General features: G+C 48.4%; 1 protein-coding gene across 1 annotated transcript in view; it reads right to left on the reverse strand.

Moving 5' to 3' along the window:
* Window positions 1-36: 36 nt before the first annotated feature.
* The window catches only part of PPP2R5D (protein phosphatase 2 regulatory subunit B'delta), a 30,590-nt gene continuing 7,956 nt past the window's right edge, over window positions 37-22,670 (reverse strand). Inside the window, exons 4-16 of the mRNA XM_082480174.1 lie at window positions 21,382-21,581; window positions 20,879-20,989; window positions 18,962-19,054; window positions 18,325-18,455; window positions 17,881-17,940; window positions 17,078-17,186; window positions 16,141-16,194; window positions 13,169-13,339; window positions 10,977-11,104; window positions 8,817-8,918; window positions 3,693-3,765; window positions 3,131-3,247; window positions 37-2,762 (exon numbers count right to left, since the gene is read on the reverse strand). Coding sequence (XP_082336300.1) covers window positions 2,625-2,762; window positions 3,131-3,247; window positions 3,693-3,765; window positions 8,817-8,918; window positions 10,977-11,104; window positions 13,169-13,339; window positions 16,141-16,194; window positions 17,078-17,186; window positions 17,881-17,940; window positions 18,325-18,455; window positions 18,962-19,054; window positions 20,879-20,989; window positions 21,382-21,581 — 1,487 coding nt within the window. The 3' untranslated portion in view covers window positions 37-2,624. The remainder of the gene's footprint in view (window positions 2,763-3,130; window positions 3,248-3,692; window positions 3,766-8,816; window positions 8,919-10,976; window positions 11,105-13,168; window positions 13,340-16,140; window positions 16,195-17,077; window positions 17,187-17,880; window positions 17,941-18,324; window positions 18,456-18,961; window positions 19,055-20,878; window positions 20,990-21,381; window positions 21,582-22,670) is intronic.

Below are 22,670 nucleotides of genomic sequence, written 5' to 3' on the forward strand. Positions count from 1 at the left end.
GTTCTGTCCATTTGGCTGATGTGGGGAAAGGCATAGGCAGAAATGAGCAGCGCTAATGCTAGAAACCAAGTGTTGAGCAAGGGGCAGCTGTAGCGTGGCAGACGCAGGTCTGCGTATGAGCAGTACGTGTGGCGAAGAGGGTGAACGCGCTCCCCCCTTTCTTACATGGTCCCCTTCTTAGATGTCCAGGACACTGGAATGAATAGGCAGCAAACTAATGTCCATGTGAAGGTACTAAGCCTAAGTTCCCTGACCCAGAACAAGACACACAAAGCTATGAGAACATTAAAGCCGTACAGCACGTAGTCGTGATGCGTTACAGTCCTGTCCCTGCATATGGCACAACCCCAGCAGCGTTCCTTGGGGAACTGCCGGCAGAGACAGACCATCTGTGGGACAGCGACAGCCTCTGCGCACCAGAAGTCTCTGTTCCTTCTGCAGGCAGAACAGGCCACAGCAGGGAAAGGCAGCCACTGCCTAGCAGCAAGCAGGCTCAAGTGAGGGCACACACATGCTGTAGCACTCTAGAAAAAAAACAAAATGAGGTGGCGGCTTATAACGCAATGCTAAGCGGACAAGTTGGAAAGCCTGTACTGCAATGGGGAGAAACATCCTCCCCGGCCCGAGCCCTGCTGCGGGTGGCACTCGGCAGTCCTCATCTCCGCTGTGCCCGGAGGCGCCTGCCGCTCCTGTGCGCCATCCGGTATCACCCAGTGCATGTTTACATGCTGTGCCAGGCGTGAGGTAATTGATTGGCAGCTGACCATGAGCTCAGACTAATGATCAAAATAAGCAATAACCTCCCTGAGGTGTTTCGTAAGTCTCCTGATGAACTGGCCCATTGCATGAAGCAGAGGGGAGGTGGGGTCCTGCATGACTGTGGGTGATCTCGTACGTACTCACGCTTGCCAGCTGCTCCTAAGAGATGGTGGCATGCCTAATGAGGGCCAAACAAAGAGAGCTAAACGGGGCGGGGGACACAGGATACACAGGGGAAAAGACAGCTTAGTTTGGGTTGGAGGAAAGATGTGCTGCACACCAGCAGTAAGATTAGAAGGGGATGAATCTCTGACCTGTGAATGGTTTACTGGTCAGGACAAGCAGCTACACCAGGACCTTCTGCAACATCCCACGACGCTGCAAAGCAGTGTCAGAATAGCACTGACCCTGTAAGCTCCCTGCACTATTGCAAACCCACTTAAGTTTATGTGTCAAGAAAGCAAGCGCAGCAGTTAAGAAGCAAGGTAGACTCCCTTTTCCGTCCCAAGCCAGCCTCTCTGAGGTGGCACCTTGGCCTAGCACTGAATCTGCGCCACAAAAGGCAGGGGAGAAAGCTAGATCACAGTAGCACCCAAGTGCTGCGCAACCCCCTGGGCTATCAGCAAGAGCACTCTAAATGCTAAATTAGCACAACAAGTCCCTGATGCACCATATGATAACTAACAAGGGCCTCGGGCCACAGCAGGTGCCAAAGGAACTGGGCGAGGCGAAATTTGCTCAGAGCACCCACGGAAGCAATTCAGCAGTAGCACCTAGCCATTGATCATAAAGAGGAGACAACTGAACACTCACAAACTCAGCCTGGCCCCTTAACGTGTATCCATTGCTTCCACTAGTTTGCAGAAATTACTTTAGCAGCACAAGCTTCCTAGAAACCCTGGCCACTGCAGAGCTAAGGATGGGATACAGCGACAAAGGGAGAGCTGCAGGAGTATTTTAATTGAGCAGGTAGATGAAGAAAGCAGAAGTCAGTGGCTGACACCTGCTACAAAGCAGGAAGTTAATTCTGGGCCCACAATTAACCCAAGACACGAGGATGGAGACAAGTCAGCACAGACCAACGCAAACAGCTGAAGGAATTCACTTTCCCACAAGAGAGCTTCTAAGGATGCTCTAAAGGGAGGGCTGCAGTAGTATGTAGTGCTTGCACCCAGCTTTACTGGGGGTGGCGAAGCACTGAACCCCCACTCCACTGACAGGGGAACAGAACAAGGGGCTTGAAGCAAAAAGAAAGGTGGAAGCAAACATCTCCTCTGCTGTACATGAGACCCTCCAGCTGCAGAGCTGCACCCCAAGGCAGGGCAGAGCGGCAGCAGAGCCCCCACAAACTCTGCCACACGCTCCTGCCCCGAACTCAGCCCGAGCACTGACCGCCACAGGGCTTGGCTGCACAGGCAGCACGGGGTCAGGCATGGCAGAAATGGGCACTTGGGGCTTGTAGCAGCATGCTGAGCCACGCGCGGTGGCCTCTGGCCAGCACAGAGCCTGTGCTGCAGGACAGCAAGGCTCTAGCTCCCAGGCAGAGTAAAAACCAGGCGGCAGCTGGAAATGAAGTGACTCCTGCCTGGGCTGATACAATCACAGGTCAGGCAGGCTCCCTTCACGCACGCACACCCAAGGTGGAAAAGCAGAAGGAAGGGGAAAGAAGAGCAGGAGGACATGACAGTGGTGAAATATAAGTTATAAAGTAAAACCAGATCTACCCTGGAGGGGTGTGGATGGAGTGGAGGACAGGCACAGCTCACCATGTTCATTCCTTATTTATACATGAGAACCGAGTGCATTTCCGTGACCCCTGGGGGAAAGGGATGGGGCAGAGCTTCCCGGGCCAGCTCCTGAGCCCGTCAGAGAGCCTCCTGGCTTGAGGTGAGAAACTCTTCTGCTCTCTTGTGGGCCTCCAGGGCTTTTATAGTGTAGACGTCCTGAGGAAGCTCAGATTTCCGGCGCAGCAAAACCTTCTCCTTCTTAATGTCTTTCAGCATCTACAGAAAAACCAAAGGACTCAGGGATCAGTAGCAAACCCCTTCACCCCTCCACCCATTCTCTGACTCCAACCGCTCTAGGATATGTTAGGTGACACTACAGCATGCTGTGGAACAACCTGAGAGCCAAACGCAGGTCAAAAGGACACAGAAAAGTTCGACGTGCGTTTTTTCCAGAGCGGGAAGATTAGATAAACTCCACTCTTCAGACTACAAGTTCATCTGTAACAATCAGGGATGAGAGTAGGGGCATTTACCCTCAGAACACTTGGAAAGAGCCAGTTCTGGCTGCTGGACTCTGGACTGACTATGTTGATGTCCCGGTTGGTCTGAGAGTAACTGTGGAAGGACCCTAGTCACCTACGTACCTGCACAGCCTCCGTCTCCACCGTTTTCTTCAGTAGCTGTATGTCCTCTGCAGTTGGGGTCTCCGTTTCCATACAGCAGACAGGAGGCAATGGTGGAGGTGCGTAATACATGGGGTACTGCAGGCAACACAGCTGGAGAGTCAGCACGCCACCCAACACTAAGCCTTCTCCCCCAGCATCCTAACACAGCATGGCACACTTCTTCCAGCCGCCCTCTCTGGCACCCACAAAGGTAGCAGTAGGTACACAGGCAGGAAAGGAGCATCTTGTCTTACCCATTCCTACCTGTGCCCTCTGAGCCACAGCACACAGAGAAGAGTCCATAAACACGTACGTGCTCGCTATAAGGCATTACTTAGAGGTCAGTGCTACAAAGGGACAGGCTGGTAAAACACTGCAAACATCCCCAAGACACTGGGTTTTGGGAGGGACAGACCACTGCTGCAGCTGTGTGCGCAGGACTGAGATCAGGTGCCAGCACCTGCTCTCAGGAGCTGAGGAAGCAGGTCAAGACCCCCAGCACATTCTTGTCTCATTCATCCTAAGTCCTGCTGTTACCCACCTGGGGGTTCAGCCGAGCCAGCTCCTCTATTTTCTGCCACATTTCTTCTCGTTCCTTCATCCTGAACCTTCCCCTGCAGAGAGAGAGCGCACAAGTGTGAACTCCTGGGGAAAGTGCAGCTTTCGCTTACAGGGAGACAAAAGCAAGAGACACAAGAAAAGCGCAGGCGAGGGGAAGAGCTGCTCTGTCCTTCAGAGACTCCTAATTCTATCTACAAGAGAGATGCAGCAAGAGGGGACACACTGCAGCTAGCAGGAGGTAGACAGGCACACTCCTCGCTCACCTCAGAGCACAGGGTGGCAGCACTGGGCTGCACAGGTACTTTTTCCCTGGCTTTGTGCTGCAGGAGTGGGCCAGAGTGACTGGTTTCTGGAATAAAGCAATGACACCAGTTTGGATGTCAAACACACATTTTCCTGGTGCCCTACAGACGCAGAGGGACAACCTGCCATTTCCGAGAGCTGGGGCTCAACTGCCCATGGTTCCCTCTCTCTGGCTGTAACACACCGGAAAGCTGCCCAAAATCCCACGCACAGCTCTTGAACTTGGCACAGACCTTAAGTGACCGTTCAACTGGGCCACCTGTAAATCCCATGGCAGTGAATGTTCCCTGAAAACAGAGGTGAGCATCCACCACTCCTTGTTATTCTCTTCTACATTTTAAACATCTGCACTAAAATCTCTGCTTTATTTCTCATTTTACCTATCTGGCTTTCATCCCAGCTACTGTCCTCTCTAGTGCCCTATTTATACATGCTAAGGAAGTTCTTATACTCTGTAATCGCCTCACTGTTGAAATATATGTAAGAAAGGAGGATAAAAATGAGAATGAAGCTGCCGAGCATTCAAGCAGCAGACTAATCCATCAGAGAAAGTAAAAAAAACCAAACAAACAAACCAAACCCCGAATGAATAACCCACACCTCATTTTCTGACAGAGCTCTGGAGATCTCTGCAGCGGACTGTGACCAGGGGTTAGTACTGATCTTCAATAGCTTTTTCCTGCCTCATCCCCAATTTCTCCAGAATCCTTTTTAATGTCTGGTAAACAGAAACATACGTATTACTCTTATCTTGCCACTGGAAATGTAGACCAATATGTCTGTCCACAAAGGCCCTCACATCATGAAGGCCAGTGCCCCTCCAAAGAAATGTCTACTGTACCAGTATCGTGTCTAATGTCATGCAAGGGTGCAACAAAGTTCATTTTGTTTGGCCGGAATACTGGTACGGTACACTTTGAGCCAAGGGCACTCATCCAGTCATTCAGCTCCATGCATCTCTAGCACCAGTTCTTTCCTTTCAGATCACCAAAGCAGTCTGAACAGCATTGGGGAAGCCCTCCACTCCTCATCACACTTTGAGATCCACCAGTTTACCCCTCACGTGCTCAGCTGATATTGCAAAAGACCACCTTGCAAAGAGAATACCCAGTCTGACTAAGAGCAGTGCTTCTAAAAATCTTAAAGTTTTACACCTGTGATCACTCTTTTCAGTCAAACCAGTATTTCCAAGGAATGAAAGAAAGTTTCATCTTTATTTTGATGCCACATTGACTTAACTGTAGTATTGCAGCTGCCCAACATCCCACTATAGTGAAAGCTTCCTCCCAACCTCATCAATCAGCCTGGCTTTACCTCCTACACTAGAACATTTCCATTGCAGTTTATCCGAAAGTGTCTCATCCACGTGAGTCTTTGGAGAATCCTACCTTTCTAAACAGCAATGCCTCACAGGACAGCGCTGAGTCTACAGGAGAAGCACCGCTAGCCCTGCCTTCTAGGTGATGTGCACCTCATCAGCTCCCTTCATGAGAGTATGAGAAAGCCACTGGCAGGACATTTAGAGAACTGTATCAGGAGGTTTTTTCTCCTCCCCGCTGCTGTGGCGTACACAGAAGGATGCAAGGTAACTGCTACCAGAGGGATGTCAGGTGTCAGGGTGGCCCCAGGACATGCTGACACCACAACTCTTCAAAGGCAGTGTTCGAGGCCCTTGCACTTTTACAGAAGGGCACGTTCAGGACAAGATATTATCTATCTGCCCCAACCTCCCCACTGTTTTCTGAAGGGTTCTGATAATTCAAACAGCTTCAAGATGTCTGGGGAGATTAGTAAGGCGCAGTCAGTCCATCTGCACTGAACAGCAAAGAGCATCCTCACATGTCTCAGGGAGACTCTGTCCCTCCATGACCAGCCTTGGCTGCAGCAGTACAGACAGGGGTGCAGCAGTGACAGGCCTCAGCTGGCATGTCCTGTGTAGGCACAGTAACTAATTAAAAACATGGCTAAGCCTTTTCTGAGCAGGCCTCTCAACACCTGGTTGCAGTCTAATTGTGTATCTACAAGCTCTCTCCTTTTCACTGTTTCACATTTACTGGCGTTGTTTGCATGTGCAGCCCTTCCCACATGTGCTATTTTCTAGTTCATAGCACAAGGTCTCTAGTGGCTCATTGGGAAAACACTTCATAGGTCTCTTTTCCTTTTTCTGTCTACACTAGAGAAGCCTCAGCGTTTCAAACTCGTCAGTCTCACTGAATAAGGCCGAGGTCCTGTGGAAAAAGCAAGGTATTGCACAGTTAAAGGTCAATCTTGCATTACAGTGATCCAGCCAGCATTTCCACAGGCAGCTTTCGGCACACTGCTTTACTTTGGAGATACTTGACATCACAGCCTCACAGGTTTTTATTAGAAAAAAAAGTACTATTTCTACTTGGTTTAAGTCTCTGTGTTTGAAAAGAATATGGCAATTGACTGAAATGCCACATTACTGTCCACTGACAGGAATGGCCTGCAGTCAGCTCTGCCAGGGAGGCAGCAGAAATGGGCTGCGGATGGAGTGTGTCTTCTCCACTGAAAGGGAAGCAACAGGACCTGCTGCTCACTAGAACAGGTCAGTACTCTGCAGACAGAAAAGCAGGTAGGGGAAGTGCAGGAATGGCACCCCAAACTCTGAGGCAGAGTCTTCAGCTACAAAATGGTCTCGTTCCACCAGGCAGATACCACTAAACAACACTTTCTCCTGCCTGTGAAACATGATTTTTCTAACCCCACTCATTCCAACAGTGACTTATTCTATGACACTCCAGAACGTGCAGCCACAGTGTTAAATGCACGTGGATTTGCTTACATTTCTTGGATATTTTAAAGACATGGAGGGAAAAGATAACATTTTCACAATGGACTTAAGCAAAGAACTCAGGCATACTGCTCTAGTAGACCCAGGTTTCTAATATACTTTCCCAAATGCATAGTCTTTCCCCCCACCATTGTGCTACATCCTGTCCAGGTCACTTGCCCAACAAACCCTGATCTCCTCACTTCTCCTTTAATTTGTTCCCTTTACCTATCCCATTCCTACTACCCACTGACATTAAGAATAACACTACCACCACCACGTCCCCCAAAACCCGGCTCTTCACTGTACCTCTGCCCAAAGTCCTCCTTTCTACCTCCTTGCCCAGACAAGCTGCTCCTGCCCCCAGCCTGCTATCCTACCCCATTCCCATCTGGCACAGATTTCCCTTTCTAGTTGTTTCCCAACCTGTCAGACCTTTCACAACGTTCTCTCCCAGCTCTCGCATCCCTTCAGAGGGAGACCTTTTCACACTTCTCAAGCCAGGAACAGCTGCTAATGCTGTGCTAGCAACAGCAGAGTTGAGCCTTCTTGTTTTCACCCAGAAAGGCCTCCTTAGCTGAGTCCCTGTGGCAGGTAAATCCCACTTAGCTGAAGAATCGTATCATGCTCATCATAGGTAAACTCATCTCAGATTCAGCTTCTAAAAGACATTTTTTACATCCCACCCGCCAAGCTTTCAATTGACATTTTACCAAATTTGGTTATCTAGGAGAGCAAAAGGTAGATATCTTTGATAAAAACCCAATACAAGATTTTCTGAAGCATAATAAGGTGGAGAGGCACTAGAGAAAAAAAATTATCTTGACACGAGCAGGAAACAGCGCACCTCTACCCATCCACTTCTTGGACAGCTCTGAGCTGCTTTGTTGACCTTTTCCAGAGCAATCCTCCATAAGTCACACACCAATGCTGGGAACAGTCACCCTCAGTGGGTCAGCATGGGTAGAGGCTAAACATGTAGGAAAAGCTCCTGATGGAAACACCAGGTAAATTTCATAGTAAATGTGCTGTAACTGTGACTTAAAATATATGTGCAGACATTTGTGGGCTTCACAAATGCCCTAGCATGGGGAAAAAAATAATCTTGCTTGCTCCCAATTTAGATGTTAACAAACCCTTAATTTCTCCATATGCAGGTTTCCCATCCCCAAGATCTGATTCATATCTCAACTTTGTTATTTATTACTATTTCACAAAACAACTGAATGTATCCCAGAGCTCCCCACTGCCAGCACAGGTTAGCCCTGCTCTCCCCACTGTCAGCCTTGTGGCAGCCTTGGCTCATCCAAGAATTTTACTTTATGTCACTAAGTCAGCAGAAAACAGACCCAGAGGAAAAAAAAAAAAAAGTTTCCTTCTTGGTTACAGAACTGACTCAGGTTACCAAGGCAAGTCATACAAGCACCAAAACCAGCACAAGGAAGCAGTAAAAAGTGGAGCTTTTTTTCTTCTTTATAGCGTCATTGTACAGGTACTTGCTGAGCTCAGATTTTATCCCCACCATTTGCTCTTTGAATTCCCAGATATTATTCCATCTTTATTACTGGAAAATTGAAAGCATCCTGTGGCACGAAAGATGCATTACGTCCACTGCAGCAAAGCTCTTCAGAAAAGTCCTTCTAAAGCAGCAGGACTCCACTGGTGCCACTATGACATTTACAAACTGGTAAATATTTCCAATGTAGAGCATAAGTGTCTCTGCAAAGCTGAGTATCCTCTACATTACAATTTATTTCCTCACGACCCAGCAAACTCTGTCACTCTTTTCCAAGCTACCCGCTTCAGCAGAACTGAAAGGATTTTTATCAGGGCACACATTTTACATCTTCTCATCCCTATAGGTAGTTATTGCTGAGTAATCCTACTTTTTGACAAAATGATTTGCACCACCTTTCCATTTCCCCTCTGCCTATTGGCATCTACCTTCTGTACCCCAAGGAGACTCCAGGATGAGCTCAAGTTACTTGGCAAGGACCTCTTACTCACTTCTGCTTCTCTGCTTTGTATTGCTGCGTGCAGTCATCAAAGAGCTTTTGGTTCATCTCCATGAACAGCTTCAGTGCATTGTAGATCAGCCCATGGATTGTCCTGCAAAGAAATGAGGAATGGAGAACAAGTCATGGTGGTATCCTCCAGGTTTTCAGCCCTGAGTTAGCACCAGCAGAGCTAACAGCAGCAGCAGCTCATATACTACAGAAATGTGAGAAAATCTTTTCACACAGTCCCAGCTCTTAGCATGGGAAAAAACCCTCTACAAAACACGAGACTAACGCACAGGGAGAAAGAAACGGAGGAGCAACACGAGACCACTGGGACAGATCTGCTCTACTATGGTCAGACTGATGAGTGCAAAAATATGTATTTGTGTATTTATTTCTTGCAGGTAGAAACTGGAAAGGAAGGATGCTAGGCACCTGCTCAGAGCTGTTCTCAAGGGGGCTTTACCTAATCTAGCTTTAGGGTTCACCTCACATATACACAATGACTTTTTTGGGCTGCCAGTATTCTGTCATCAGCTTTATCACTGAGCTGCTCAAAACACAGACACTCAGCAGCCCCATAGAGATAGGAACCAGCACAAAGAATACCACAGAAGAAAAGACGACTTTGTGTCAGCAATTTATGGACAGATAGCTTGCACTGTATGTGAGCTCTTTCTGGCACAAGGACTCTCCCAGGGAATAAAAACAAGTATTGAAGCTGTCTCTGAAATACCTGACCCAGAGGCAAAAGATGAGAGACTCAGTAGATTGAGCCCTGTGCCTCAGCAGCTCTACAGATGGAATACGGAAGTCAGCTAGATCCCTGTTGGACTTATGCAGGCTGTCTGACAAACTGTTTGAGTAGACAAGCTATGGGAAGGAAGAGGACAATCTGAGGCACTCAACCCACCCCGAGAACATGCGGCTAGTGCTAAAACAAAGACAAGGAGAAATAAGAGGAATATCCCTTCAGGAATTCTTCTGCCATACCACTGGGAAGACAAGACGACAGAAGCAGCAGAATCATGAATCTTGACTGGTGCAAGAAGGAAACAGAACTGGTGAAGGGTTTCAGACAAGAACATGAAATCCTTTCCTGAACTCTGATCAGGAGGGGCGGTAACACTGAGCGAGAGTGTGTCTGAGCGCATCTGCACACACACGTGCATATGTGCACACACGTCACACGTGCGCGTGCATACATGTGCCTGTTGGCATGGATGTGTGCATATCTGGGTGTTTGGATGCGTTCATCTCTGCCTGTCTGGGTCTACCCGAGTCTTTAGGGCACCTTTGACTCGTGGCTCAAGCTTGTGCTTCCTGATACAATGAAGAGAAGGAAGGAGTCAAACAGCAGACCAGTGGGGAGCTCTCTGCAAACAAGTTCCACTTCACAACTGTCTTTGCTACCACAGTATACTCCTAAGCCCTGGACTCACCCAGCCTCCTTAGAGTTAATTATTTTGCTGTTTTCTACCCTCTAGAAGAGGGGAAGATGACTTTTGTTTTGTCTTCCTGTGCTTTTTGCTGGAAGACTTTAGGATCTCAGCTGTGGACTAAGTATTTTTAGCTAACTCATTAAAAGGAAGTGAGTTTTACAACTTGAATTAAGCAGGTAAGGAATCAAGGGAAGAAGCAGTTGGAACAAAGGCAAGCAGGAAGTTGATGGGAGAACCATAAAACAGACTAGTATCGAGGAATCAGACACAAGGAGCAATGATTTGACATGGGACATCTGCCCAGTTAGTTCTCCTTTCTCCGTTCTTCCTATACTCAAGGAGTCAGGCACTACATTAGCCAGCATCTCTGGTCATGGAGAGCTCGTGGGTGATCATTAGTTAACAAGCAGCCAGCAGTCGGCTAGAAAACCTACTGCACACCTCCAAGAGACCTGCAGCATTAGTGATATGTAGGTATCAAACTCTGGGTAGACTCAATGGCCTCAAGATGGGTCATTGCAGGTGCCTGACCCCTTGCAGAAGCAGGTCACTGTGGTCTGCTGTGGCACTTTTCCACACTGATACTACTAACAACCCCTCTGGCTCAGCACATGGTGTCACCAAGCGCCATGCGTCATTGCATTGTAGCACCATGCCCCAGGATTGCTTGTAGGTCAAGCAATCCTGCATGCACAGCAAGTGCCAGGGCATGCGGAAAGACCTACTTGTTCCAGTGACTCTTGGAGTTCTTGTAGAGCGCTGGAAACATGATCGGGAGAATTTTGGCTGCGTTATCGCTGATCAGGCTCATGATATATTCGTTGTTCCAGTAGTACAGTGCTCGCTCTGCCACCTGCAGTGGGAGAGAAAGCCATCCTTGGAGAGGCTCCTTCCAGTAACACCTGCGGTCCACAGGGAAACTGTGCAGTGCTGAGACCAGAGCTTGCCACCACCCAGTTGCAGAGCAAGTGTTTCCCCACAGCATGGGCAGCAGGGCTGACCTTTGCCAACTTCTACCAGGTCATTCATCGCTGCTGCCCAGCCTTCTTTCCCTTAGCCTCTGCCAGACACTTCTCACTTTCCTGAGGAAAAAACTCATGTTCTTGACTAGGCAAGCCTACCGTCAATACGCTGATGACAACACCCTTCACACAACACTTGAGGACAGTAATGTCATCCACTCCAGGTCCCAGCTCAGACTAGCTCCAAGCCTCCTTCGTTTCCTCAGACTGTCCTCTGTAAAGCTCCATTCCTCCCTGGCTTTCCCCACAACAGAGTCTCTCTGGGCTTTGGAGCATGTTTCAGTCACCAAGCCCAAGATTCATCCCCCTGATTTAGTAAGGGTGAAAATACAGAAAATTTTGGGGCAGCAATCCTGCTCTAACAAGACAAACAAGTCTAACAAGTTTCCAAATAGTGATAGATTCAATGACAATTCCTCATATTTAACCACAAATCTGGGCAATGCAGATCACCAGGCTTATTTCTGCATTTAGTGCTAGCTTGAGAATGGCTTAAAAACCTATGAAGAGAGACATCAAGTCTCAGTTTTGTATTTTGGATGATGGAGAACTCACTATATCCCCTTAACGTATTGTTCCACGTGAGTAAATGAAGTGAAACTCACCTCGTGTTCACTTACCTAGCTTTGGTTTCCAGCTATTAGATCTTGTTAAGCCTTTATCTGCTAGATTAACACACAATCTACTCAGACAAAATTCTCCCCCATCAAGGTGTTCTGACTTACCAAGAAGTCAATTCCTATTTTTGCTCTCATACAAGCTGAAGACACAGACCGTTCAGCCTGACTGTATGGGACACCTTTGGGGTTAATTCTCTTATTCTGGAAAGTGTTTGCACCTTCTCCGGGTTTTTCAGTCTTGTTTTTCAAAGAGCTGGCAGCAGATGAGGGTTGCTATCAAGTACAGGATGCCTCTCCTCCAGCCTTTACCCTACTTAATTCAAGCTCCTTAGTTCCTTACGATAGCTCCTTACACACCCAAAGGTCATGTTAGTCCTCTGGTTCCCATCACCACACCAGTAATCCATGTCCAGCTGGTTTCCATCAGGCTCCTCCAGTCCTCTCCAGGAAACAGTGAACTTTTACATACACACGTGACCTAGACTGTCCTAATTTTTGGCTTGTAAACACATGACTTTGTACCTCTCTGTACCAAAAGACAGACTGAAGCTGGTCTGCCTCACTGTACAGTCACACTCACTCTGGGGGAGGGCTATGTCACTATTTAATACCCCACCTATACCTGGGTCAGCCACGTGTTTTACCAGCAAGCTGTCTTCTTTCTGGGCACTCTTCATGGCAACCTAAACCAGTGAGCCAAGAACACCTGCTAGGAGCTACTAGCAGGTTCTATCACCTTGGACATTTTACACCTTAAGACTACCAGACAGAGATTGTTTTAGCCTGGTATTACAACCAGGCTTCCTTTCAGTGGGAATAGAAGCAGACTCAAGCACTTTTTCAGTACACCTCACTCTTTACCACCTACACTAGAATAATACAAAGTACCTTCTCTGCACACTGTCTCTTTGCTTGCCTCCCCTCCATTAGTGAAGCCAGCTTGGTTTTATTGCCACAGGGTGACACTGCTAGTCAAAAAACAGGAAGTGGCAGAGCACCTCTGCTCCAGCTCCAGCCTGCTGCAATAGATGGTGCCAAATAGCACAGTGCAGCAGGAGGGGCTCCACCGATCCGCTTTGTTTTCTCTTTGGATGAGCTTGCTCTCTGGTTGTGGTGAGGATTCTCACTGCCTCCCACCACATGTCACCCCAATACTCACCCTGGTCACACCTCCATGTGCCACTGATCAACAAAGACAAGCCCAACAGCTGTCACCCTCACATGCCAAGTGGGTTATAAGCCAATGCCCTATCCCCTCCCTGAGCTGCAACGTACCTGGAAGTGTGGGCTGGAGACACACTTGGCCAATTGCCTGAACAAGGGCTCCATAACTTTCACAAACTCAGATGGCTCAATCACGTCCAGGATCTCCTCCAGCTCATTTAAAAACATAACCTCCTTGGGACTGTGAGTTTTCGGCCAGAACTTCAGCAAGCCCACAATCACCTGAGCAGGTAGGGTACAGAGACAGTGTTAGAGGCTGAAAGTTATCAGCTGTGAAATAAATTTTTAAAAGTCTGGTCACAACAGCAGAGGGGAGGAAGTAACAGAAGACACATTCTCAGAAAGTCAGGGTGGGTTCCCAGGGAAGAAAGAAGAGAAAAGCCCAAACTCAGCCAAGTTACATGCAAGACACCAGGACTGCCCAGGCTGCTATGACTCTGTACTACAAGCAGAAAGCTTAGAACCACTTTTTTCCCCAAACACAGCTTAACACAGAAGGCTCAAACCAGAGTGGGCAGCAGCTGGCAGATGGTGCAGAGCAACCATGGAAGATCAGCTAATAAAATTGGAAATGCCATGGAGAAGGTCACCGAGGAATTCAATACACTGCAGAGCTTGAACACTGGGTAGCACCCAATAAATAATGCAATGGACAGGTTTGGGACAAGCAAAAGGAAGTACCAATTTCACAAAACAGTAATTGGATTACAGAGCTCATTCTTGCAAGACTTTCCAGACATTCAAAGTCTAAACAGACTCCAGAAGGGAGCAGACAAGTTTATGGAGGTTACCCCTAATGGAGATAATTAAATATGACAATACAGATGCAACTTCTGGGTGAGTAAACTATTGCTTACAAGATACTGGAAGCATATACTGGTGTATGGCTATATCCCACTTGATTTTATTTATTTATTTTTAATATTGCTTCCTTCCCTACCCATCTGCTTCTAGACATGACAAAGGCAGGATCCAAGATCCTGCAGACCCTCACTTGGTTGGAGTCATCAGTATGGTATTTACAGAAATGCCAACTTTGTGGACACTAGATTCACACACAACTGGCAGTAGAAGTTGCTCTTTCAAACTCTGTGTACTTCAGCAACCTGATCCTGAAGCCAGCACTCAAGAGGAAGTTCATAGCAGTGAAGGGACAGTAGTGAGTGATGCAACAGCAAAATTATAAACATCTGAGCGTTATGTTTCCACCAACTCAAGGCTAGGGAAGCCAACAGTTTGGTATCTTCAGTGTTCGTCATTACTCCGGTCTGCCATTCAGGCAAGAGTTAGCTTTAGTGACTCAGACATAATTTCTCCTACAGCTAAGGCGGTGCAAGGTGTGTCGAGTCTGTCTTTGCTATTACTGAGCACATCTGCAGTCTTGCTCACCTGGCAGTCATTCAGACTGCTGTTAACACAAGAGCTGCCATGTCAAGCCTTGCTGAGCAAGCTTCTGGGAAGCCCAGTCTAAGTGAGTGCGGACCTAGTGAGCGATATGGCCTCCTTCCAGCACTGATGGCAACATCTCCTAGTGCATTCAGAGCCTTGCTGATGCACAAACCCTGTAGTTCTTCAAGACTTCAATAATCCTAGTCATCTCAGGAGTCTATGCAAAACCTTCACAAGCAGGATGCTTCAATAGGACACAACCTGTGGCAATACGGCCTTGGTATATCTGGTTGAGACCCAACGCAACACCCACTGAAGGTAATGAAATTGGGTCATCCCACTGCTTTCCACAAGCACCAAACCAGACCTGGGTCTCTAATTCAGGGGTCATTAACCCATTACACAGGAAGCAGTGATGAGCCATGGAGCTTTCCTATTTGAATAAGCTGAAAAAATATTGACAGATTTCTATTTCTCTCTTCTCCTTCACCCTAGAGTAAGTGCTTTGGCAGGAGGCTATTGGGCTGGATGTCAGCCACAGGAAGTACTCAGCAAGATCAGGAAGCTACTTTACGCAGTTTGTTCGAGAGCAGGCTTTTGGGAACACAGGAAATGGAGGACCCACATTTAAAGGAAAAGCTGCGAGGTCTGCTTCAGCACTGCTGGTGTCAGAGCTGAGGAGCCAGAAAGCTGCCAACAGCTGACCAGCTTCCACCAAGCACAGTCGGGCTCACCATGAACGCACACATTTCAGACAGAGAACAGAACGACCTCAGCTAGCATTACTCATTAAAATGCTCACACTTTCTGATGCTCCCTGCTACAGTGACACAAGCACACGTTCTTTGGCCATCTGCTGTTTTGAGGCTGTGAAGCTCCGCTCTGTAGAAGACATTTCCTGGCCTGCAGTGGGTGGAGAAACACTTGTCTCCTGCTTGCACCCTCTGCCAAGCTGGTATATAGCCTGGTTAACACTGCAGGTCTTTGCAGCCAGTAACTGGAATATGAGAGGTCCCCATCTACACTGCTCACACATTTTAGAACCTGCTTTTTCCCAGCACTACATCCTGAAGGCAAATGCATCTACAATGTGACTTAACACAATGGAAGTGGCAAAGTGATGCTAGAGCAAGACAAAGAATACTTTCCTCAAGGAACAGTGGCTTGCCTAAATAGACCTTTGCGTCCCAGGTTCCTAACCTCATCCCCACAGTTTTTCAGCCAACTCTGGCAGTCTAGAGTGAACTCGTACAATTTCAGGGGCCCCATGAGCTCACACACACTGGTTCCACCAGATATCAGATGTCCATGTATTTTGTCTCTGCAGCATCTGTCACCAGCTGAAAGCTCTGGTCTGAAAGGACAGCTCGGTATAGTGTTCCTCCTGCTATACCAAGATCTGAAGCACAAAGAAAGACTATAAGCCACCTTCCTGACGGTTTCAGGAGAGAATGCTAAAGGCTTGCACATGAGCAGCTCAGCCTCTTCTGCCCACAGGGTACCAGGCAAACCCAGTAAATGATCCAGTTGACTCCCAGTCTCTTCAGCCTTTTTTTACCCTTGCTGTACTCTAAGGAAGTCATGAAGCTTTTTAGGACTTGACTGAAACACAGAGGTTAAGCAAGGTTACTCACTGGCTCTGTCAAGCTGCTGTCTTTCTCCAAGAACTGTACAACACAGTACGCCAACTGTAGGAAAAAAAAAAAAAACAAAAACAAACACAGCAAGATTAGAGCTTCCTCAAGTGTACCCGAGATTAAAGTGCCACCACCACCCTAGGCTGGAAGTCACATTATGCCCTCCACAGTGTGTGTGATGACCAGACAGTTGCAGGTCCAAATGAATCCAGTTTTTCTGATGGCAAGAGAAGGCTTTAAGACCAAGTAGGCAGGGCCTGAGCTCAGGATGTTTCATGCAGCACAAAGGATAAAACTTGAGCCACCTAGAGTAGTCTGCAGCTAATACATTCAAATGCAAGCACAGCTGCACACATGGGAAGGAACAAACCTGACTATCGCAAAGCCCTGCCCCATAAAAACAAGGCTTGGAGAACAGACATCACCACTCAGTACCCATACCTTTTCACTTCCTAGCCAAGTTCTGATCTTCTCTACTCTATTATGTATTCTAAAATGCAAGAAATTAATCTCTACACCAGCCTTGCAGCTCAGCACACCGATTCCTCTGCATATCTCAGTGGTGACTAAGAGGTGACACACCACATGCACAGGCTGATGACTGCAGCTTGGAATTTTACCTCTCTGGTTTCAGCAGGGCCCCAATATTTCACAAATTTCCAGCACAGAAGGCAAAGTAGGCCACAGCATTAAGTTAGCAGGATACTCTCCTATCAGCCAATGGCAAAAAGCACACACATATACATACGGGCCCAGGCACTGCAAGGCTGGGACAAACCACCACAGTAAGGGACTACTGCAGAGCCCAAAACATCTCACAGCAAGAACTTTGTACAACACAGTAACGCAGCTCGGTGAATAGCTATAAGCGAGCCTGAACAATGGCTTTTGCAAGAATCACATTCTGCCCCAGGGAACTTCAAGCACTTCTTACCTGCGGGTGATAGACACTGAGAGACTTCACCTTGTGCAGTGGTAATAAGACTCTGATGAGGAACATCTTGTGCTCTTCCTTCAGAGGCAAAGCAAACCCATTGATTATGCTGAGAAGAAACAAGAGTCTCATTAACATCTTTACTCAGCAGAAATACAGTATCACTCACCTCAGAAAGAATCAGAGCTTGCCCAAGCTCTCATTAGTCACTTGAGAAAGCACCATCAGAAGTGTGGTCACTGGGGCCCAATCTGCATACCATGTTCAGCGAGAGTGTTTCCTCAGCAGGCATGGCAGGGAAACGCCTCTGATGGGGCCTGGGCTCTGCTCTGTCCTGTGCCAGTCTGAGCCCACACACACTTAAGCAGAACCTCTGGGGAAGGCCAGCACAGAGGCAGCCCAGTCCTCAAGGCTAGTACTTTACAGACAGGAGAACAGAGGCACAAGAGAGGGCTGCAAACAGAAGGGCAGTTGAAGCCATAGAGAAGGCTGCTTACCGCTAAGGCTTCTCAGGGCCATGAGTAACTCTTCTCTTTTTACTGCCTGCTGAAGCAAGACAGTAAGTATGACTGGATTCAAACTCAAAAGAACAGGAGACAAATCTGGGGAGGAGAAGGCTACCACTGCATTTATTGGTAGGCTGGAGAGTACTTTCACTGTGTGTTTCATCAGACTGAGATCCTCTGGAAAGAGGTGGCTCCTGCAAGAACTGCTGAAGGACGGCACTGCCAGTTCATGCGGCACACAGGGCTAGGAGGTCTCACTCACTATGGACCCTCTGGGACTTCTAAAAGTGCCCTTACCTTCCCAGGATCTCCAGCAGCTCTGCAATCCCATTGTGGTGCTCTGTTTCATAGATAAACCTGAAAAGAAGAGAAGAATGAGAGGTCATTGCCAAATGCTGGGTACAGTTTGATACGCAAAAGGAAGGAAAAACACTGGAGACGGGGAGTTTCCTAGCAAATAACTGAACTCCAAGACAACAGGGCAAGGTGTAAGAAATAGAAGCAAATAAATTCATGGGCCCCAGATCAGCTAAAGCTCACAGGTCCAACATTTGCTGTGTGCGCTGAAGACAGCACTATCACATCCTCACTGCTCTTAAGCACCCCACCAAAGCAGTGTGACCTGAGTCACTTAGCTAACCACAGCCTGGATCAGAGAGAGTCACAGCCTAATGCCCCAAATTTATCTCACTGGACTGCCCCACTCACTCACTAGGCCAGTGGCACTAAGAAGCACCTCACCTGTAAAATATATTGTTGATCTGCCGCCTCACATATGCCCGCAGACCCAGGAACTTCCCGTAGATCCTGTGCAGAATAGTCTTTAGGAAGTCTCGTTCTCTGGGGTCTTCACTGTCAAAGAGATCCAGCAGCTATGGGGGGAGAAATTCAGTGAGTGTCTGCATACTGCCTGTGTGGACAAAACTACAAGCAACACTGCACACTGCTCCTGCCCAGCAAAAATGGCTCTTTCAGTTAAGTGATGCCTTCAGCAACCTGAGCAGTGGTCGCTTTCCTGAAACATGCAGCCTCCTAGTCACAAGCTGCAACCATCAGCACTTCTTTTGTCTTCGGAAGCACAGTGATGGCTGGCACACTCTACAAAGCTGCGTGTCCCCAGATTTCCCCTGCAAGGCCCCCAGTGCCCCTCTCCACCTGTACAACAAGTGATGAGTTCCAGGGACTAGAGCTTGCACACACTCTTGCCCTGCACAGAGAATTCTGGCTGCTCATTCAAGGCTAGACACAGGAAAAAAGAAAACCCACATCATCAAGCACCTGCTGACAAAGCCGAACTGTTTACACAACACCTTGATCAAAATCTGTTGCATGTTCTTCATAAAGGTGGTGCACAGTGGCAGCGGCAATGATTACTTACAGATAGTACAAACTTCTGGTCAATGTATTTCTTGGCTACATTTGGTTGAAAGTCAGGTGATTCCAGGAACCGGAGGAAGAACTCATACACCAGCTGAGGGGAGGAGAAAGAGAGATCATTTAGAAACCCCCCCATTCTCTCACCAGTGCTTACGTCATGTTTTAAATGTTTTCCTTCTCCTTAAGGGTTCAGGGAAATGCTGGGAAGCCTGAACGGGAGCACAGAAAATACAGGAACCTGTGTTTAGCCACCCAGTGGGATCAACTCAGCTGCACTTGCTCTGATGGGCAGGGGGTCAGCGGCACGTAAGTCTGCATGAGATCTCATCACCTTGGGTCCCGCCAAAGACAACAGCCACCTACTCAAATGAAGACACTAGGCCTGGGAAACTCTTCTCCCACCTTCAGTCTATGTTTCTATAAAGAACAGAAACCTCCAGAGGAGATGGCAATGGCAATGGCTCCGGCTTCACTGAAAGCCCTTGAGACACACCAAGAAAGAACAAAAAAAAACTCCAGAGAAATGAAACGAACCCCAGGGAAACACATTGTGTCCTCTGCCTCCTGGGGACTGACTCCAGACTGGCTTGGCCCCACTAAGCCATGTGAGCTGCACGCTGTGTCCCACTTGGACAACAAATGGCAGCTTGCTTTGAGAAGGCTGTCAGTGCTGAAACAGCAACTTCTGGTCCTGCTGTCCTCCTAGAGAGGGACAAGTCCATTCCAGGGCTGGCCCTGCCTAGTGCTTCTGAGGGGCCACTGGGCTAAACATGAGTACTGTATCCCAAAGGTCTGACTCTGGACTTGAAGGAGTTATGGGACCACCCGTTCACAGGTAGGGCTCAGCTGCCAAGGACAACAGCACAGAAAAAACTGAGGTGATGACCAAAAAACTCAGCACACACTTGCCACAAATCCATGCTGCCTGCTGCTGACTTAACTCAGAAACAAATGCTTCCTAGCATTCATGGCACTCTGCTGCTGAGGACACGCCATTTCTATCAACACTCACATCCCCATGTCAATTGCAGCAGTGAGAAGTGATTAACTACTGCTGCAGAAATGCACTTTATTTCCTCTCTGTATTTTCTGCTTCATCCTGCAGTGCCCGGCTCTTGTTCTGCCTTTGCTTGGCAACACATCCCTGTGCAAGTGCCTGGGGAGACCCCCATAAGCCTACCTCCCTACTTCCACTGCTGAGCTCTGATAAGCCATGATCACTGTTGCTTTTATAACCTTTCTCACTCAGTTTGTCTTAAAGTCTGTTTCCCAGGACACACAGCCTAATGAAAAGATCCTTGGCTCCCTTCCCCTCCTCCTCCCCTCCAGTTCCCTGTCTTTTCTGGTCACACACTTACTCTCAGTTAACGCAACTGAATTACATCCAGCATACAGGAGACATGTTAGCAGGTGCCAGCACAGGCTTTGCCTTGACACCAAGCCGTCCTCTTCCTCCATGTGCCTCCCAGGGAGCTGGGCGAGGAGAGGAGAGCTGAAGCAGACAGGGCTGCTGTCTCAAATGCTGCTGAAGCCCAGAGGATGGGGGCTCTTGAGCCTTCAGGAGGGACATTAACACTGCTGGGACTTGCTTCTTACATAGTAATACAGCACAATGCCCTCACTCCCAGTAAAGTGTTCACTCCCAGCCTACCTCAGGGCCATGTGGGACTACAGCCATCTGCAGGTGAATGTTGCACACAGCCATCAGCCTGTTTCCAGGACACCCTTGCTGCCTGCATAGCCTACAAGCCACCTCTGACCCATGGGTGGCAGGCCTGGCTTCTCCCCTTCCCCACACCAGTAACCCTTGCAGGCCAGGGAAGCAGCCAGCACCAGGGGTGGCAGGCTCCAGCACTACACGGACTCTTGACTTCCTGGAGATAAATTCACCAGATCTATGTCCCCACCTCCTCCTCACCTGAAGGTGCGGCCAGGCAGCCTCTAATGTAGGCTCATCTTCCTCAGGGTCAAACTCTGCGCCTGTGGGATTGGATGATGGCGGGAGTGTCCGGAAGAGGTTCACTGAAAACTGAGGTGAGTGAAAAGGTGTATGAGTGACATCCCTACACCTCATGATGGTCCTCCCCATAGCAAATCCCTCACTGCACAGCAACACACTGTGATTTGCCATAGCTGTGCCCAGAAACAGATCCCTCCCTAGCAGCTGTAGGGTTACAGTCTACGTATGAACTCCACATGTGCAGTCTGTGCCAGTGACAAGAGCTTCCACCTATCCCTACATCAGGCACTGTCCCCCACCCCACCCCCTTCTTCTCTTTATGGAGATAAGCAGATAATAAGGAATGGGTAGGACTGGGGTCACACTCCTCTTTGACAAATGCCTATCCCCTCCTTCCCCCCATGCTTCTGAACAGTCCCTATTTCTTTGGCACACAAGCCTGTGCTGGCCCCATGCCCTACCATGATAACAGCTTCAGGATAGATGGCCTCAGTAACAACATCACGGTTGTGCGTGATGTATTCCACCATCTCGTTGAGACCTGCTCGCTTCACCTCCTTGAACTTCAGGTCACTGAGGGGGTCAGAGATGAAGTCAAAAAGCACGCAGCACTGCCGCAGCTTCTGGATGAAAAGCTCTTCTCGTTCGTGTGGAGGAGCATCTGTCAGAGAAAGCAGGGACATCTGACCTTGGAGACAGGCAGAACATCCTCACGGTTTGCCTAGTGTGGTTTGCTCCCTGTCCTGCATCCCACCCTGCCACAGTCCCCCTTGAGCTGGTGGGGATAGAGGGAGAGGCAGTGTTATCCCTGCTATAGAGGTGGGACAGTGGAGGAGGAGAGATTGCAAGGCCTCTGGAGCAACCATCCCACAAGGCGATTTCAAACATGGTAGCGATTTCTGGTCTGATAAGCATCGATCATTTCCCAGTTCAAGGTTCACTGGAAAAGGAACTCACTTAACTAGCTCCCATTATAGACCAGTGGCACCACGTCCTGCACCCCACAGTCAAAAAAGAAGCTGGGCAGAGCACACTATAGGCTAACCCTCCTCCCAGAGAGCAGCCCAGAAGAGAGGGGCCAAGGTGGCAGAAGGCCTCTATCAATAGCGTTCTCTTTTGATATGTTGCCACTGGAAACTCTGAACTGCTAAGGCAAATCAGGCAAACTTACCTCTTGCTTGAAGAACTGCTGCTGAGCTGCAAAGCAGTCACCCTTCCTAAATGGACTGCCTGCTTCTGTGAGCAATGTCAGCAAAGGGTCTTGCTGAGTGATTGCTGAAAATGCTTTCTCCTTGTCTGCACTTAAGTCATGTTTAATTGCACCATTATGTAGACTAACTGCTAATGCTGGGTAATTGCCCTAATGTGGACAAGTTCAATAGCACTACCATAATTTGCAATGGAAACACAAGGAGGAGGAGGAGGCCTGGTCCTCTCCTATGAACGGGTGGCTGTAGGAACCCAGAGCAGTCTGCACCAAGGTCTCTGTGCCTCACCACCTTCCTGCACAACCTGATGAAGAATCTGAGGCAATCCTAAGTACGTATAAGCATGAGGGTTTAAATCAGTTCAAAAAGGCAGGTAAATACTGAAGTTCACATTGAGTATCCTTCTTTTCCTTCAGGCTATCCATCAATTCTCAACCTGCTGCCAAGCCAAGCATCTTTCCCAGAGCCATCCCTGCCACATTGCTGGCAGGAGGTTAGCAGGACATTGCCAGGGTCACTTTGGGAAGAACCCTTACATCACT

This window comes from Vanellus vanellus (genome assembly GCF_965231255.1).
Source record: "Vanellus vanellus genome assembly, chromosome: 3".
In the NCBI taxonomy this organism is placed as follows: domain Eukaryota; kingdom Metazoa; phylum Chordata; class Aves; order Charadriiformes; family Charadriidae; genus Vanellus; species Vanellus vanellus.